General features: G+C 33.8%; 1 protein-coding gene across 1 annotated transcript in view; it reads left to right on the plus strand.

The window, feature by feature from the left end:
- The first annotated feature begins 3,471 nt into the window (after nt 1-3,471).
- Nucleotides 3,472-17,628, plus strand: part of LOC133193870 (adenylate cyclase type 5-like) — a 29,693-nt gene continuing 15,536 nt past the window's right edge. Inside the window, exons 1-12 of the mRNA XM_061329785.1 lie at nt 3,472-4,233; nt 4,546-4,695; nt 5,432-5,553; nt 8,608-8,847; nt 9,563-9,721; nt 10,138-10,282; nt 10,495-10,613; nt 10,879-11,035; nt 12,005-12,102; nt 14,078-14,162; nt 14,634-14,750; nt 17,181-17,333. Of these exons, the coding sequence (XP_061185769.1) occupies nt 3,472-4,233; nt 4,546-4,695; nt 5,432-5,553; nt 8,608-8,847; nt 9,563-9,721; nt 10,138-10,282; nt 10,495-10,613; nt 10,879-11,035; nt 12,005-12,102; nt 14,078-14,162; nt 14,634-14,750; nt 17,181-17,333 (2,307 nt within the window). The remainder of the gene's footprint in view (nt 4,234-4,545; nt 4,696-5,431; nt 5,554-8,607; nt 8,848-9,562; nt 9,722-10,137; nt 10,283-10,494; nt 10,614-10,878; nt 11,036-12,004; nt 12,103-14,077; nt 14,163-14,633; nt 14,751-17,180; nt 17,334-17,628) is intronic.

Below are 17,628 nucleotides of genomic sequence, written 5' to 3' on the forward strand. Positions count from 1 at the left end.
AATTTGCATATACGTTTGACAAACACTTAAGAATTAATAACAGCAAGAAATATTTTACAAATATTTTATTTCTTCTTTTCAATGTTATATATATGTGTCAATGGTAGGGGTACCCGGCGCAGTCACAAAATCAGATATTGAAAATATATAATACCAACGTTCAAACTCCCGATGGACCCATAGTAAGAGCGGAAATAATTCAATTGATGTATATAATTTTTCAATTTAATTTTGACTTCATTTTGTGCAAGTTTGGTAGAGTTTCAATCAGAAATACGGAGATCATAAAAAAAAATTAAGTGCGGTATAGAAATCTGATAACATCGACAAAATGGATTTTGACATCAAGGCGGCGCAAGGAGCATACCTAAAATTTTGTGTAGTGCTGAGGAACTCTTTTCCAGTCTTAAGGACCCGCTAAAACAATAACAATGAGAAAAACATGTCTAAGGGTTTGTTTGTTTTTTTTTTTCATTGGCATATATTTTTTTCTTACAAGTAATTAAACCAGAGTAAAAGCAATTAAATGCTCCAAAGCACCATTATTACGGACTAAATAACGTTGACCCGCGTTGCATATATCGGTACTGCATGATGCTAGTAAGTCAACCTGTATATGACACTGCATGTATTTTTGACATTGGGGTGGCAACTTTACACATTTTATTTTTTTTTTTTTTAAATTAGTTTAAGAAAAGAGACAGTTTGAATTTTGGAATGTTATATATAATATCAGAGAAAGAAGAGTAAACGCTTCCCGATCGATTCACATGCAAAAACATCCCCGGCTAATGTGACGTTAAAATGGTGTAGCGATGCTGCTCCAGGTCGATAGACATATGCATGTTTATAATTTCACCGGAATTTATCTATTTATCCTATAAATTAGAAATTTTGCACAATTGTAATATTTGTTCTATATAAAATGTTGACGAATTTTCATGAAATTATCTCTGTTCTTTATGAAGTAAAGGTAAATGTCTCAATAATTTCCGAACAGCCCTCGTATTACATAATATTATATATGTAATTTTTTACAGCTCTTTTTGTAGAATTTCATATGCCATATTTGGTGAATTATAGTACAAAACAAATACCTTTTAAAATTGAACATGAAATATAAACATATGATAAATGAATGATTGGAAGACTTTGATATTTAATTTTTTTGGTTGCATTTTCAAGGTGATGCAGAGAAGTATTAAAATTGAAGGCTTTTGTGTAAAAAAAAAAAAAAATCACTGATAAGAATCAATTACTCAGATCTGATCCATACACTGCAGTGTGATAATGTAGAAATTTTGCAATCTTTTTTTCAGATGCAAAAGGAGACACCTTAATTGGGATGAATACATGAAAAAAAAAACTCATAATAATCTTCATGATGACTGTGACAAAAGATGAGACAGAATTGTAATCAGAGCCACAGAGCCAAATAATGAAATATTCCATGCTGAGTGATTGGAATTGTGCTGTAGAATTTTTTGGTGTTAAGATAATCATGACGACTTTTCTACCTGTTGACCATATGGCTTAGTGTTTAAGAGAGAAATGGGAATTTCAGCAGGCCAGAGATTTGCTCTTTGAGAAGGTAAGTTCAGTTTTATATGTGTCCCTAGATGTAGACTGCTTAGGTACATGTAATTTTTTTTTTAACATTTTACAAAAAAGTAAAAAATCATTTCTAAAAAATGTTTATTATTTCTTGTAATAATGAGATTATTAAAATGTAAGCAGCAAAGGATAAAAATGTGAGACCAGGTCAGGATTCAAACCTGAGTCCCCTGAATCACTATTCAGGTGCTCTACCATTACTGAGCTATCTGACCACCAGCACTCAGACCTGCCTGACCACCACATTCTCCCTCCTGAAAAGTCTTTGCCCCCAAAGACACCAACCCAAGCTCTACCCGGACAGGACTTTCACTTGTTACTTCCAGGGCATGGCATAAAATGTAATGGGAAAGGATGGAGGAATATGATAGTGAGTTTGTTCGCCGGTGGCCAGATAGCTCACTTGGTAGAGCAACTGATTAGTGATTCAGGGGGCATTTCAAATCTTGGTCTGGTCCATCATATTTTTCTACAAAAGTTTATGTTACAATGAAATTTAGCTGCAGTTCTGTAACTCAAAAAAAAAAAAAGCAGGGTTTACATCCCTGATTTTTTTTATGCCCCACCATTAACATGGCCAGGACGTAAAGTGTTTGTCATGTCCATCTTCCATCCTCCATCAGTACTTCCATCACACTTTGCATTCACTTCACTTTTCAAAAAATTTGTTTTAGCTAAGTTTTAAGATATTTTTATCATACTTCATTTGCTTGTACATACTGATGAGAGTTATTCAAGTGAAAAAAAACAACATTTTTTTGGACCTTGACCTTTTCTTTGGAGACCTTGACCTCACTTTTCTTTAATTTGTGTTTGGCTAAGTTTCAAAGACACTATATATTAAAATAGGATATTTTTATCAAACATTGCATGCTGATACATAATGGTGAGAACTATTCAACTTCTTCAACATTTTTTGACCTCCTTTTTAAATATCAATGAGATGCTAGAGAGATGCATGTTTAGCACACAGGGCGGTACTTAAAAAAAGATCATTACGTTATGAGACATAAATTATGCTTGCATGCTTTCGTGCACTGATGTACACTTATATGCCTTCTTCATTCTTACATTATTTTCTTATTAAATGATAACAATGCGGGTACTGTATGACATCTCAACTACTCAACTATGACGACACAGTGTATGACACGTACTGTGTTACCAAATGACAGAGGCAAAGGGAAAATCAAAGAAAATGTAATAAACTGAAAATTCAACTTTTTGTAGTTGGATATGGAATTTATTTGCTTCCCAACTGTGTTAGTTGTGTAATTTTGAACTTTTCAAACAACCCCACGAGACACTGCGGGACATATCAAGCCTGTATTGACATCGAGCACTATTGCTTTGTTTAACCGCTTTTATGGAAAATTGCGACAGGATTCTTGATTTCATGGATTGAACAATGCCCTTGATGGTATCACGCAATATATACATGTATATACTCAATATTAAAGATAATACCTGATTTCTCTCCAGCTTGTTAAATCAAAATAAATATAATTGATTTTTTTCGCAGGAAATATATGTTTATACAGAAGCAGAATATTTGTGATGTTAAACTTTTTTCTTCCTTCAGATTTCTTCATTGATGTAACAAGTGAATTTTGGATATGGTGGAATATTCTGTATATAGTAAGGTTGAATTGAAAACATAATGGGTTAAATAATTAATGCCCGAACCCAGAATATAGAATAAAGCAGTGGATATATACTTATGACTTTTCTTAATTTATCCACAAAATAACAGTCAATCTATGTTACCAAGTTTGGAACAACAAAAGCCAAAAATTTGTTCTAGTTTTTGATTAAAAAAAAATTGGAAACTTAAGTCAACTAGTTCCAAAAATCACAATGGCTGGGAATTCAGAACTCACTGGAAATCAAGGAAACGGTGAAAATAAAGTGAAACCTGCTGGAGGAATTCACATCCGGAATGTAAAAGTTGCTCCATTAGACCCATCCCAACAGACAACTTCTGGGCCCGCCCACAAGTCGGCATGGGATAAAGTGAAAGTCAGATACAAGGAGGGTAAGGGGGCATCAACAGAAACCAGAATAGAGCACTTACAAAACGAACAACAAAAAATATCAAAGTGCTTAGATATTTCCTCAGTGTCAGAAGTGCTGAGGTCCAAAAAATTCACAGACCCCAAGCTGGAGAGACTCTACCAGAGGTATTTCTTCAAACTTAACCAGAACAATTTGACAATCCTGATGGGAGTTTTGAGTGTTGTGAGTGTCCTTTTAATTATTTTTTATTACATCAGTGGTGCTACTCTTCCAGCGAGGGGGATCAACTTGGGTATCATTTTCTTTGCTTTGGTTGTGCTACAAGTCGTATGTAACAAAGGGTCTTTTGACCAGCAACAAATGGTGATTGTTTCGTACATCATTCTAGCGCTTATTTGTGGGATTACGATTTTGATAACTCTTGATAGTGACCCTCGGACAGTGAGCGATGGAGTTTGGTGTACAGTTATTTTTATATACCTCATATACACCATGCTTCCGATAAGAATGCGAATGTCTGTTATTTCCGGATTTCTTGTAGCGTTGATTCATTTGGGATGCACTTTAGGTCGAAATATAGGTGATTCCTTTATATGGAAACAGGTAAGTTGCAATTTTCTGTTTCATATGAAAATTTTTCATGTTACTATTTACTGTAGATCACTAAATTTTCACAACACCATATTTTCGTGAGATAGTCAATGTCTTTTTATTAGCGAGACAAAATTTTCGCAAATTGTGGTTATTGCTCTATATAATCATAAGGATTACTATTATACACGAGAATGAAATTTTCACAAGCACACTATCTCGCGTAATTACGCGAAAAAGTTCACGCGAATAAATGGTGATTTACAGTACTTGTATGTGTTTTCTGGGTTCTCTGTTATTTTCACTTTTCTCTCGCTATTTCAGCTGCTGAGTAACATCCTTATATTTGTTTCTGTAAATGTTGCTGGAATTTTTACCCACTACCCAACAGAGCAAGCGCAAAGGCAAGCGTTCTTAGAGACCAGGCGCTGCATTGAGGCCCGATTGACCACACAAAGAGAGAACCAAGAACAGGTATGTACAGGTTGTACCAAGAAAAGGTATGTACAGGTTAAATTGTACCAAGAAAAGGTATGTACAGGTTAAATTGTACCAAGAAAAGTATGTACAGGTTGCACCAGGAATTACTATGTACAGTATTACTAAGAAAAGGTATGTGCAGTTAGCACGAAGAGCAGGTATGTACAGGTAGCACCAGGAAGTAGTATATATCAGTTCAGGTAGAATTCAGACAGGTATGTAAAGGCAGCACCTGCAACTAGTATATTAAAACTCAGAGCAGGTATGTTCAGGTAGCAACAGGAACAGGTATACACAGGGGAAAAAACAACAACAGGAATATACCTGTAGAAACAAACCCAAAACATTTCACTTCATGGTTTATGAGAGTAGATCGAACCAAGAACATGCAGGTACAGTTATAATTAGTACAGGAACAAGAATATATTTTTGTTCTCTTAGGAAGAGCATGAAGCCTTCTAACAACACAATGTTTTTCATTCCTCTTCTGTTTTTGTTCGAGTTTATTAAATGCTGGTACACAAATAAACTGAACCAAGGATCATAGTTACTATTTGTTGGTGTTGCCATGGCTATACTATGTTTCAAATTCAGGTGTTGCCTTTTCCTTTATTACATACCTGGTATGCTCTAGTGATCCAGTAGAGCTACAGTTTCATTAGAGATATTTCTGATTTGTTTGATCAATTGGATATGATATGGTATTTATTTATTTTATCTCTTTCTGTAGGAGAGACTTTTATTATCAGTGTTACCAAGGCATGTTGCCATGGAGATGAAAGCAGACATCGCTGGAAACACGAAAGATACCATGTTTCATAAAATTTACATACAGAGGCATGAGAATGTAAGGTAGGAATTATTATAGAAAGGGATCAGTAAAATCATAAAACATTGAGCATTATTGTTAGCTGACTGACTCATACTCTCTCTCACGTCGCTCCTGTAAGAGATGGGGATGCCAATCTAGTAGGGAATCTGGGGAATTAAACTGTCAAATAAGTGTCTTGTATATATCAGGAAAGATTTGAATGTGCATGCTGCACAAAACATTTTCTGGGTTTGGAAAGAGAATATTTGTCTAATAAGTCCAAGGACATTTTGGTTTCTAACCTCTATCTCTTCCTAAGCCTTTATATATAGTATATTTGGTAATAAATTCTTATGAATGATGAAAGGCAGCACCTCCACAGATAGTTTGAAGTGCAAATTTGTCAATAATTCAGTTCGAAGAAGAAATGAAAATCATCCAATATTTGAATAGCTATTAACTTTTGCAGTTGAATAATATTTGTTCATCAGGTTTGCAGACGGTGAAATTGATATAGCTTCTATGACCACTATTTGGAGCACTTTACTTTGTTGCTAGAAAGGTCTTCCATATCATTCAGAGTTCAGATTTCTGTGCAATCAAGTTGACTCCTTGGAGTCAAGGATATCAGGTTGTCAACACCACCCTATCAGTTTAAATAGAAATACTAGTAGCTAAGCAACCATCAGAATACATTTTAGCAAGTGTGTTAGCCTAAGGGTACATTATATGCTAGATAAATTAAACAGTAAGTTTCAGTTTAGGTTTTTTACCTTTCAAAATAAAAGATGTTTGTCACTGAAATTCAGGGCTGATCTTGGGCTGAAATGACTCCTAATAAAAATAAACCTGTATTTTCCCATAATGTGTTTGAAGTTTCTTTAGATTCCATGTTTCTCAATAAAAGCCAAAAATCACTTCTCTGGCATTATCCTCAGAAAAGCAGGGTGAAACAAGAGTAAAAAGAGTAGTGTCATTAAAAATATATGTTGAAAAAACCATTAGTGCAGGAAAATTTATGTTGTAATATACAGATATATGGTAGAAGCTTTCAATGTAACATGCAGATTTGAGCTCAAACAATTCTCCAGATTCCCCTTCTTCATTATTCCATGGGTTTGGAATTTGGTTGAAGCCAAAAAAAGGTGTTTTTTTTTTAATATCACCGGCCAGGCCTGCATTTTTACAAGATGACAGGCATTATGGAATTTAGAAAAAACAGGAGGTCAGAATTAATTGACACAAAAATTGTTTATGACTATAATGTTGATTTAAGGAAGTTTTACTTTCATAACCATCACAAAGGAAGCTTGTGATCTGACAGAGGTGGTATATAACAATTTTTAAATAATTCAAGTCCAACAAATTCAAGCTAGGTCATAGGACTTCGCAATATTATTTTAGCTCACCTAAGCTGAGAGCTCTAGTAAGCATTTCTGATCAAATTTTGTTCAGCATCCTTCTGTTTTCAACTTCTGCTCAAGAACCATTTAGCCAATTTAAACCAAACTTGCCACAAAAAATCCTTGGGTGAAGGGATTTGTTCAAATGTCCACACCTCTTTCATCAGGAGATAATTAAGAATTTGTAGAAATTTAATGGCATATCTTTTAAAAAAATCTGCTGTTCAAGAACCAGAGGACCAGAAAAGATGAAACTTGTGTGAAAGTTTCATTACGTAGTTTCATTACGTAGTATAGATTGAAGTTTAATTGTTCAATTTATAATCCCGGCCCTATAGGAAGGGGCCACAGTGGGCGATGAAAGTTTACAAAGGAATCTTTTAAACTCTTCTTCTCAATAACAGTAAAACCATGATTAATCATATATGAATTTCAAAGCATCTGTAGGTAGTTTATATTCAAGTTTTGTTCTAGTCATGACCTTCAGGGGTATGGTGCCCAGGCCGCAATTTGCAAACGAAGTTTTCATTAGAAATATATATTTGGAAATATTTAAAAAATTTTCTACTCAAGATAAGCAAAGCCATTATTAGTCTTATTTATATTGAAGCATCCTCAAGTAGTGAAGATTCAATTTTGTTCAAATCATCATCCCCTCTTCTCAAGAATGGCACTAATGAATAGCATACTAGGCATATTTATATGGAAGCATCCTCAGGTAGTGTAGATTCAAATTTGCTCAAATTATGGACCCTGGGATAGGGTGGGACCACAATGGGTGATCACAGTATTACATAGGAATATATAAGAAGAAATTTTGCTGATGAAGAACATCAGGGCCATAATGTCTGAGGTGAGCATTGTGGCCCTTGGGCTTTTTGTTTGTTCTAAATTTTAGCTATTTTCAAGTTGGTCTTTGCAGTCGAATTGCCATGGAGGGATACAGTTGTATTAAGTCAGGATGACTTTAGTTTTTCCTTCAATTCTCTTGTAATAGTTCTAATAGAATTCTAGTAATTGTTCAATATTTATAATTAATACAGAAATAATTCTCAATAGATTGAGTTAATGGTATTAACAAAGCTAGATGCCTTGAAGTGCAGCTATATCCAGATTGGTGCTTAATCAAATGTGAATACACTTTTGTGTTGGTACCTGTTGTTCTATAGAGTAATTGAAATAATACAAAGTCACTGTATAATTATAGTCTCAAAGCATACAGAGTTGTCGTAAAATTATAGTCTCAAAGCAATTGATATTCACAGTATTACAAAATTTGAATCCCATTCATGCCACATTAAGCTAGCCTCATCCTTTATGTGAATCTCTATTATCAATCAGCAGACATTAATTAATAATTTAAACCATCATCTGGTGACAGATATATAATCCTATTCATGTTAAAATATGAAGTTATCAAATACTATATGTTTAGTGTCTTTGACATTTGACTTTATTTATGACTTCTGAGGAACAGATTCAATGTGCCATTATCCAGTGACAGAAATTCCATTTTTATTAATAAAGAAAGTTATTAAATTCATCTGTCTTCATATCAATGACTTCATTCCTTTTGACAGTTTGGCTTCTTTGTTTTTGATATATCATATTTGCTGACAATGTACCATCTTTTGGTGTCAGAAATTCCATGACTTTATTGATTTTAACAGTTTGATTTGTATGTATTTGTAGTATCTTGTTTGCTGACATGTGCGGGTTCACCCAACTGTCCTCTCAGTGTACTGCCCAGGAGCTTGTGCAACTGCTCAATGAACTGTTTGCCCGATTTGACCGCTTGGCCGCAGACAACCACTGCCTGAGGATTAAGATCCTGGGAGACTGTTATTACTGTGTTAGTGGACTTCCTGAGCCCCGCCCTGACCACGCCCAGTGCTGTGTGGAGATGGGACTGGACATGATTGATGCCATCTCGTATGTACTATATATATATATATATATATATATATATCACTATATCATTCGAATTTCAAGATCTGTAAAATTAGGTTGACATATGAAAGTGATAAGGAAACCTGTTATCTGTTATTCATGCTCTATAGACAATATTGAACTTCAAATTGATCCTGACAACAAGTGTGTTCTGGAAGGTTATCCACATTAAAAAAATACAACAAATTTAGAAGCACAGTTCCGGACCTTTGAATATTTGGTATCAACACTTGAAAATTTAGGAATTATGTTAAATAGTGTAGTGTATAGTCCCATTGGATACCATCTTCACTTGCCAAGTCACTCAGAGTACCTGATATATGTTACTCTCCTCACAACACCTTGGTCTTTATCTAACATGTCAGTGAAATCTTTGTTATCTGGTTGAAAAATAAATTTCTGACAAATATCCATCAAAGTTATCATCCCTGTAAATTTATGGGAAAGGGTGACCTCAAAATACACTAACATGGCCAATTCTACAGTATATTAAATTAAGCTGCTACCAAATGTCAATCTTCACATATTTCCTAGTCTGTTTAATAAGATTTTCCAGGTTAGATTGATGCAAATGCAGCATTAAGTCAAGAAAGAGTATTGAATGGCACTGGGAAATTAATCTGCTTGATTATGTACACAGCTGATTAGTGAATCTCGGTTAATTTATAGATTAATTTGACCTTGATTTCATTCTCAGGTTAGTGAGGAATGTGACAGGGGTGGAGGTCAATATGAGGGTGGGAATTCACAGTGGGCGTGTCCATTGTGGGGTCATAGGTCTCAGGAAGTGGCAGTTTGATGTCTGGTCCAATGATGTGACTCTAGCCAACAACATGGAGGCAGGTGGCGTTCCAGGGTATGTATCAGAACATTAAAATCTCACAGGTATTTTTAAAGGTGTTTGAAAATATAAAGACTTCAACACCTAAAGTCAAGTTGCAGGTGCCCAACATACCCAAATCACAGTTTGTGTGTTTTATGTCATACATTTTTTTTTGTACATAAACTTAGGAATGGTTTCAATGTTAGACCCACAAACTTAATTAGTATTCGCCCTAAATTGAGGATTGGCAGAAGTAATTGATAAGATAGATTGAATTTTTTTTGGCACTTGGGCATGGGTCATCTCAAAAGTTAGCAGCTATGATTATTACACATTCATACTTTTTAAATGGTCTTCTAGAGGGAGAAAGTGATCGATTTTCACAGAGGGGTATGTAAATATTATACATAATATCCTGTAGGACTGTTGTGCAATATTTATCCTTTCAGGAGAGTTCACATTACCAAGGAAACCTTACACTGTCTCCATGGAGAATACGATGTAGAACCAGGAAGTGGAGCAGATAGAAACGCCTTCATTAAGGAGAACAAGATCGAGACATTTCTAATCGTCGCTGATCCACATAAAACCAGGGTAATGGCAGCTTATAGATATAAAAAAAAAGATCAGAGAAATAAAAAGATCCAAGTTTCATGCCAAAGATGCATTTTTTTTTTCTTTTAAATTTTTATGAATCCTTCTTAAGAACAATGCTTTTATGGTGATTATTTGGCATCTTTGATCAAAATTTTGCTACATGAAAGGAATAAGACTAGTCTAGGTGATGAATATGTTTGTTCTTGCAGGAAAAACCCAAGACACTGCCAAACATGAGAAGTAGAAACTCTTTAGCCATTCATGGAACATCCAAAGATATGAAACTCATGGGGTACAATAACGATAGGAATGCCAACATACATAACAAGTGGGTGAAGCATTCAGACATCTAAATATCATTTTAGATTACAATATTTCCTTTGCAATCTTCCAGGTAGGACTTTGAAATGAATTTCACCATGCAGTTTCTTGATATTTGTTAAAAAAAATTGATGTAGAGGAAATTTTTCATTGTTCTAAGTACAAGAGGGTCATTCCATTCATAGGTAATATTAAGGTTTCTAATTAATAAAACCCGATCAATAATAATCTCTTTGTACAAGTCTACAACTGTGTATTTGTCCTCTTTTAAGGCTGGGATTTGGAGACAACATGGAAACCAAGGATCCAGATGAGGAGGTCAATGAATATCTCGGCCGAGCCATCGATGCTCGAAGCATCGACCGACTCCGATCAGAACATGTCAAAGTTTTTCCGCTCAAATTCTTGAAGCCTGATCTAGAAGAAAAGGTAAATCGATCTCCACTGATTTTTTTATCTTATTTTATGTATTCATTAAATTTTAACTTAATGTTTTCTTTTCTTTTACATTTTGGTACTTTTTCCATCTTTGCTTTGACTTAAAGATGAAACCTTATTTATACCACGTTATCAGATATATCAGGTGGAAGGTAATATCAGTTATAAGACAAAATAACCTGGATCACTTTTTGTTACAGGAAATGTAAAATTATTTATTGTCTTCCATCCTGGCTATTGAATTTTTTTAATGCAGTGGTGCCTCATTAATCTGTTCACCTTCGCCCAAACTAAATTGTCTTGACAAATGAATCGTCAAGATAAGTGAATCGCCTTTTTGAATAATCCTGGTATCAAATGCGAGGGAAAAAACAACTTTAAATACCTCTGTTTATGATTTTATTTTTATAGTTTTTAAAGAAAAAATATATTTGCAAATAAGATTTACATGATTAAATAAAATATGGATACTCAGTTTTACATCTTTTTCTTGACACAGGCAGAAACTTTAACTCATCTTTTTTTTGGAAAGTGACTGGAAGAAATGACCAAAGTTTGGTCTGCCACTGTTTTTTATGCCATATTTCAACATTTTTAAGATCACGAGAGAATGTTCAGGACCATCAAAATATTTGTGCTGTCTGCATGCATTTATTACTATAGACCACTAATAACTGACAGCTCACAGCTATCTCGGACTTGTGTAATCAGTGCAAACATTGATTGTCACTATTCAACAAAGACACAACCATCTTCATATCAATAATTTATTATCATTTCTAACACATTTTAAGAATTTTCATTTTCTAATAATTTAATTTAGTTTTATCTTTAAGTCTACTTTAGAAAATTTATTAACCAAATTTTTTTAAAATTAATTTGATTAACCTTCACCTTTGTTTTAGTTTAATTCATCAAGCACCTGTTATTTACTAACCAGCACCTTTTGACCTTTTTCAGTTTCACAGAGTCCGTGATACCATGTTTGTATCACATCTGGCTTGTAATCTTATCTTGCTCATCTTAATATGTGCCATTCAACTTGTCATTATTCCTCAGTAAGTATCTATCATTTGATTGGTCAAAGGGGTTGAGACATAGAACCAATCAAACTAAGGTATAAACACAATGTTATTATGATGAACCAGTCAAATCAAGGGATAAATAAATTGATTGGTCATAGGGGTTGAGTTATAGAACCAATCAAAATAAGGTACATATACACCTGTATGATTATGATGAACCACTCAAAATAAAGTATAAATACAATATTATTATAATGAACCAATCAAATGATTTATGAGTTGGACATTTTTAAGATTTAATTCAATATTAATTATCATAATTGCTAATATTTATTGTAGAGTTGAAATATTTAAGTAGGATAAATTTTGCTATCTCACAAGATTTTTCAATGAATACGTTGAATTTATAATTTCAACCAGGAATTATATCTCAAACAAAATCCCTTTCATATGCAGTATAATATCTGAAAGAGCTGTGAAATATATTAACATCCAATGACTTTTGGGTGTAAATTGCAAAAAATCCTTCTACTTGGATCAGGCCAATATTAATCAATTATTTAGAAGAGCAACTTGGGAGCTTAAAATAATTCCTCTTCCCCTTAAGCTATGATAATGTTTAATGGCAGTACTCAAATCCAGCTTTAAGTGCAAATAATCCATAGATTTTTAGCTCACCTGAGCTGAAAGCTCAAGTGAGCTTTTCTGATCACCTGTTGTCCATCGTCCATCCATCTGTCTGTCTGTCAATCTGTAAACCTTTCTTCTCAAGAACCACTGGGCCAATTTTGACCAAAATTAATAAAAAGCATCCTTGGATGAAGGGGAGTTTAAATTCGTAAAGTAAAGGGCCAAACCCCCTTCCAAGGGGAGATAATCAGGAAAAGACGAAATTAAAAAATCTTCTCAAGAACCACTGGGTCAGAAAAGCTGAAACTTAGGTGGAAGCATCCTGGGGTAGTGTAGATTCTAAATTGTTCAAATCATGACCCCTGGGGTAGGGCGGGGCCACAATGGGGAATCCAAGTTTTACATTGAAATATGTAGAAAATATCTTTAAAAATCTTCTTCTAAAGAACCACTGGGCCAGAAAAGCTGAAACTTATGTGGAAGCATCCTGGGGTAGTGTAGATTCTAAATTGTTCAAATCATGACCCCCGGGGATAGATCGGGGCCATAAAAGGGAATCCAAGTTTTACATTGAAATATGTAGAAAATATCTTTAAAAATCTTCTCAAGAACCACTGGGCCAGAAAAGCTAAAACTTAAGTGGAAGCATCCTTGGGTAGTGTAGATTTTAAATTGTTAAAATCATGACCCCCAGGGTTAGGATGGGGCCACAATAGGGAATCCAAGTTTTACATTGAAATATGTAGAAAATATCTTTAAAAATCTTCTTCTAAAGAACCACTGGGCCAGAAAAGCTGAAACTTATGTGGAAGCATCCTTGGATAGTGTAGATTCTAAATTGTACAAATCATGACCCCTTGGGGTAGGCAGGGGCCACAATAGATATTAAAAGGGGGAAAAAGTTACTCAGGTGAGTGTTGTGGCCCATTCATATTATCTAATGGATGAAGGGTCAATGGAACCTGGATTTTATGTATTCTAATTATGGTCTACTCATAGGGAATTCCTCCTGCTTTGAAATTTGAGCATTCCTTTTAGAATAATTGGTAAAACATTCAGAAGATAAAGATGCATGATTGCTCATTTTATTTTAAGGTTCAGAAACCCTCCGTTCACTCATATAAAATGTTGCTTTAATACTTTTATGATTTTCCAAAACAAATGTACCTTTTAAGTACAATGCAAATAAATTTAGCATACTTTGTAGGGCAAAATTGAACAAAAAAGACATACATATCAAGTTGACAAATTTATAAAGACATGATACACATTTATCTCATAAAGAGTTATCTCTCTTACCAAAGTATCAATGAACCTTAATGCAAAGATGTTAAAATGAACATGCACATTGACAAACACTTTTTTTTATCCATTTCAGTTCCATTATAATGATCATTCTCTTTCCATTCACTGTCACCATTAGCACATTTCTAGTCCTCTTGGTGTTCTGTGAAAAATTTACGGTAAGCCATTCTTTTATATTATTGTAAAATTCATATGAAAATATATCGGATTTTAGATCACATAATATTGTTACAGTATAAGATTTTTGGAATGATCATCATATTAAATATTTTTGTGACTCGGGTGAGCACTGAGGCATATAGGTAGGATTGTCCCTACGAATTGAAATAGTTGGGCATGTTAAAAAAGTAGAAGGGGATTTGGGGTTCCTCCCCTAACAGGTGTTTGAGGGGGAATACCAGAATAACCAGGTGATATTGTCAGTAAGGGCAGGGATATTCCTTGCCCCCCCCCCCCCCCCCCCCCCCCCAGGTCTTAGAGACAACCCTTATATAGGCCATATGTCACAGAAGCTTCATTTAATGTACATGTAATTTTTCTTTCAAACTAATAGTCCTTAGAGCAAGATGTAGAAGAAAATTTGATAATCATATACATTATATGATATAGAGACTTTGTTCATTAAACAGTGTACACCTAGGGTATTACAGAGAGTCGCCACCACGATTGCCATCCATAAGTGGTTGAACGAGCTTGTTTATGTACTAGCTGTCATGTGCCTGTATGTTAGTGCCTTCACTTCTATGGTGAGTAACTTTGATCAATTAATTTATCATCATATACTGTAAACCAACTGTTATTTGCATCATCTTTTATTCACAATTTGTCAGTTTGAAATCATTTCGGGACGATTAATTTTCGCAACTGAGGAAACATTCTCTATGAATAAGAAGCAAAATAAATGGTTCGCGGTGATTAATATTCGCGAGTTAAAGTAGGTCATGAAACTCACGAATATTTCTCGCACGCAAATAAAAGTTGGTTTACAGTATCAATCTCCATGTAGCATTCAGTTTAACTGCTGATTTCACTTTTATTCTGTGATGGAGTAATCCAGCTACACTGTGGTTTTCTGAATCCATATCGTACCACTCTCTGAAACTAATTACATGCAGGGAAACTCGTTTATAAAGAAGTCTCAGGGAATTTGAATTTCCCTTCGATCCTTATAATCAAGATTTTTTATATCCACAAAAGAAACAAAGTGGGATTTTTTGGGGTTTGTAAGTTTCCTTATAGCCAAGATTTCCTTATAAGCAAGTTCTGTATAATCAAGTTTTACTATATTAAGTACATAGCTTTTTTTCTTGTATGTCTATCAGTAATTTAATTTTGTTTGTGTTCTAGCCTCTGATTGGTTAATATCCAAAAAGGAACATAAATTATTTCTGTATAACCTGGTTTGATATGGGGACACACCCCCCTGACAACCAACTGAATCATCTGTATCCATACAATCCTCTCATTTCCAGTCCTCGGGATTCATGGAAAATTCAAGATTTCATAAATGTACCTTTAACTTCAAACAATAATTCGATCTTACCATATGTAAACAAACAACAAGGCTTCTAGGCCTATGCATCAGTTTTTACCTCCCCTCGCTTCCCATCACTTCCGTTACTTCCGTTACTATGGTTGTATTATTGAGCGGCAAATTTGAACTAATAAAAAGCAACGAAATTTTACACCCTTAGTTATTTAATGATTTTAAAATTAAATTATAAGGAATGACTAATTTTGGCCAAATTATTCGAGTATAACCTGGTTTGGGTCAGTTTACTCTGTTTTATAATCCGCTTCGCGGATTATGAAGCGTAAACTGACCCAAAACAGGTTATACTCAAATAATTTGGCCAAGAATTAGAGTCATTCCTAAAATAATTCTGATATAATTGATCCCAAAAGTTCTTTTTGTCAAATTGTACGATATATGAATTTATTAATGTACATTTCTTCAGCAAATTTATCAATATAATTAACAGTTACTTGATTCCGAGGGGCCAAAAAGAGTCTCATTTGATCTTGTGATTCAATTGCCTGTCAACTCGACTTGATACAGCTCTTCAGATCAAGTTACTGATGTACTAATATATATAAAATTGATAAGTTTGTACTACCAACCCAACCCATGTTTCTCTCTCTCAAAGTACATTTAATTAGTGTCCACTGCAGAGCAAGTGATAAATAATATTATATGTCCATTAATATTACAGACAGGGATATTAAGTCTTGGAGCATCAATATGTTAATGGTCAGATTGTCTTAATTTTATTTTTCAGATGTTAATGTTCAATCCTGGAATGGAATATATATGGTTCACATGTACCATAATTCTATCCAATGGGAATGTTTTCTGTATGTCATTAGTTTCTGACTTATCGGGCACAATCATACAGGGTTATAAATACCATTAATTAATTTTATACATTTAGAATATTTTAATTAGTACAATTATTCATAAGTAAAATTTTATACATTTAGAATATTTTTAATTAGTTCAATTATTCATAAGTAAATTGTACATGCATGCATATATTTGCATATTTACTCACAGAAGTTGTTTTTTTCCCTTCTTTTCAGGTCATGTAAGACACAGATGATTTAGTTTCTTGTCTACAGAATCATAGACATAAATGACAGAGATCCGCAACTGTTCGAAATCTCGCATGATCTTGCATTCCCTATTGTTTAATACTTCTTTTCAAATCTTTAAGTCACATAAAACTTTAAAATTATCAGGAATAACAGAGTAAAAAATTTTGATTTATGTTTACAAATTATTCAGGATGTTGTATTTTTGTTAGTTTCTTTATCTAAAACAATAACAAAGGAGAAATATGAAATTGCAATAGGTGACTTGTGGTTGGCCATATCGCTACCATTTTGCCGACTTTCTGTCATTGACCTCTTTATTTTTCCTAATTTGCTTTTAAAATCAATAAAACTTTACAAATCACACACAAAATATAACAGAATTAATATTAATTTAACTTTAGGTAGAAATACAAGACTAATAGAGTTATTGTTAGGATAATACCAGGATCATCACATATTTTAGTACTTAACAAACGTGATAATGGCAGAGTTGCGAATCTCTGTTATTTAATTATGTCTCTGACAGAATATATCTGTAATATTTTAATACTTTCAGAATTTTTTTTCGTCCTTTTTTTCAGGTCATGTTAGATACAAGTGATTTAGTATCTTGTCTACAGAATCTTTACAATGTAGAAAACATCAACATTTCACTGATTATTCTTGCCAACATATCTATGGGAGTAGAAGTGAATGTTTGTCACCCTACTGTAGCTACCTCACATTTCCCAGAAGTAAGTAGATTCATTTCAAATAGGCCATCTTTAAAAATTGTTTGTTTGCCCTCTCCCAACCAACTAAAAACTGGCCTGACTCAAACTTTTAAACCTCCAGGAAACAATATTTTTTTTTAATTTATCCATCCTGAAGTTTTCTCACCTATTAATAACTATTTAAACTTCATTTTCGTAAGTGGTTTTTTTTTTATTACAATTTTTTTTTCCCAATCCCGAGTTGGGATAGGGCAAGCATACAAACATTTTTTTTAAGATGCCTTTGGATTAAAATACTGTATGTGTACATAAATTG

This window comes from Saccostrea echinata, unplaced genomic scaffold (genome assembly GCF_033153115.1).
Source record: "Saccostrea echinata isolate AGI-Se365-2 ecotype Australia unplaced genomic scaffold, CSIRO_AGI_Sech_v1 ptg000028l, whole genome shotgun sequence".
Lineage (NCBI taxonomy): Eukaryota > Metazoa > Mollusca > Bivalvia > Ostreida > Ostreidae > Saccostrea > Saccostrea echinata.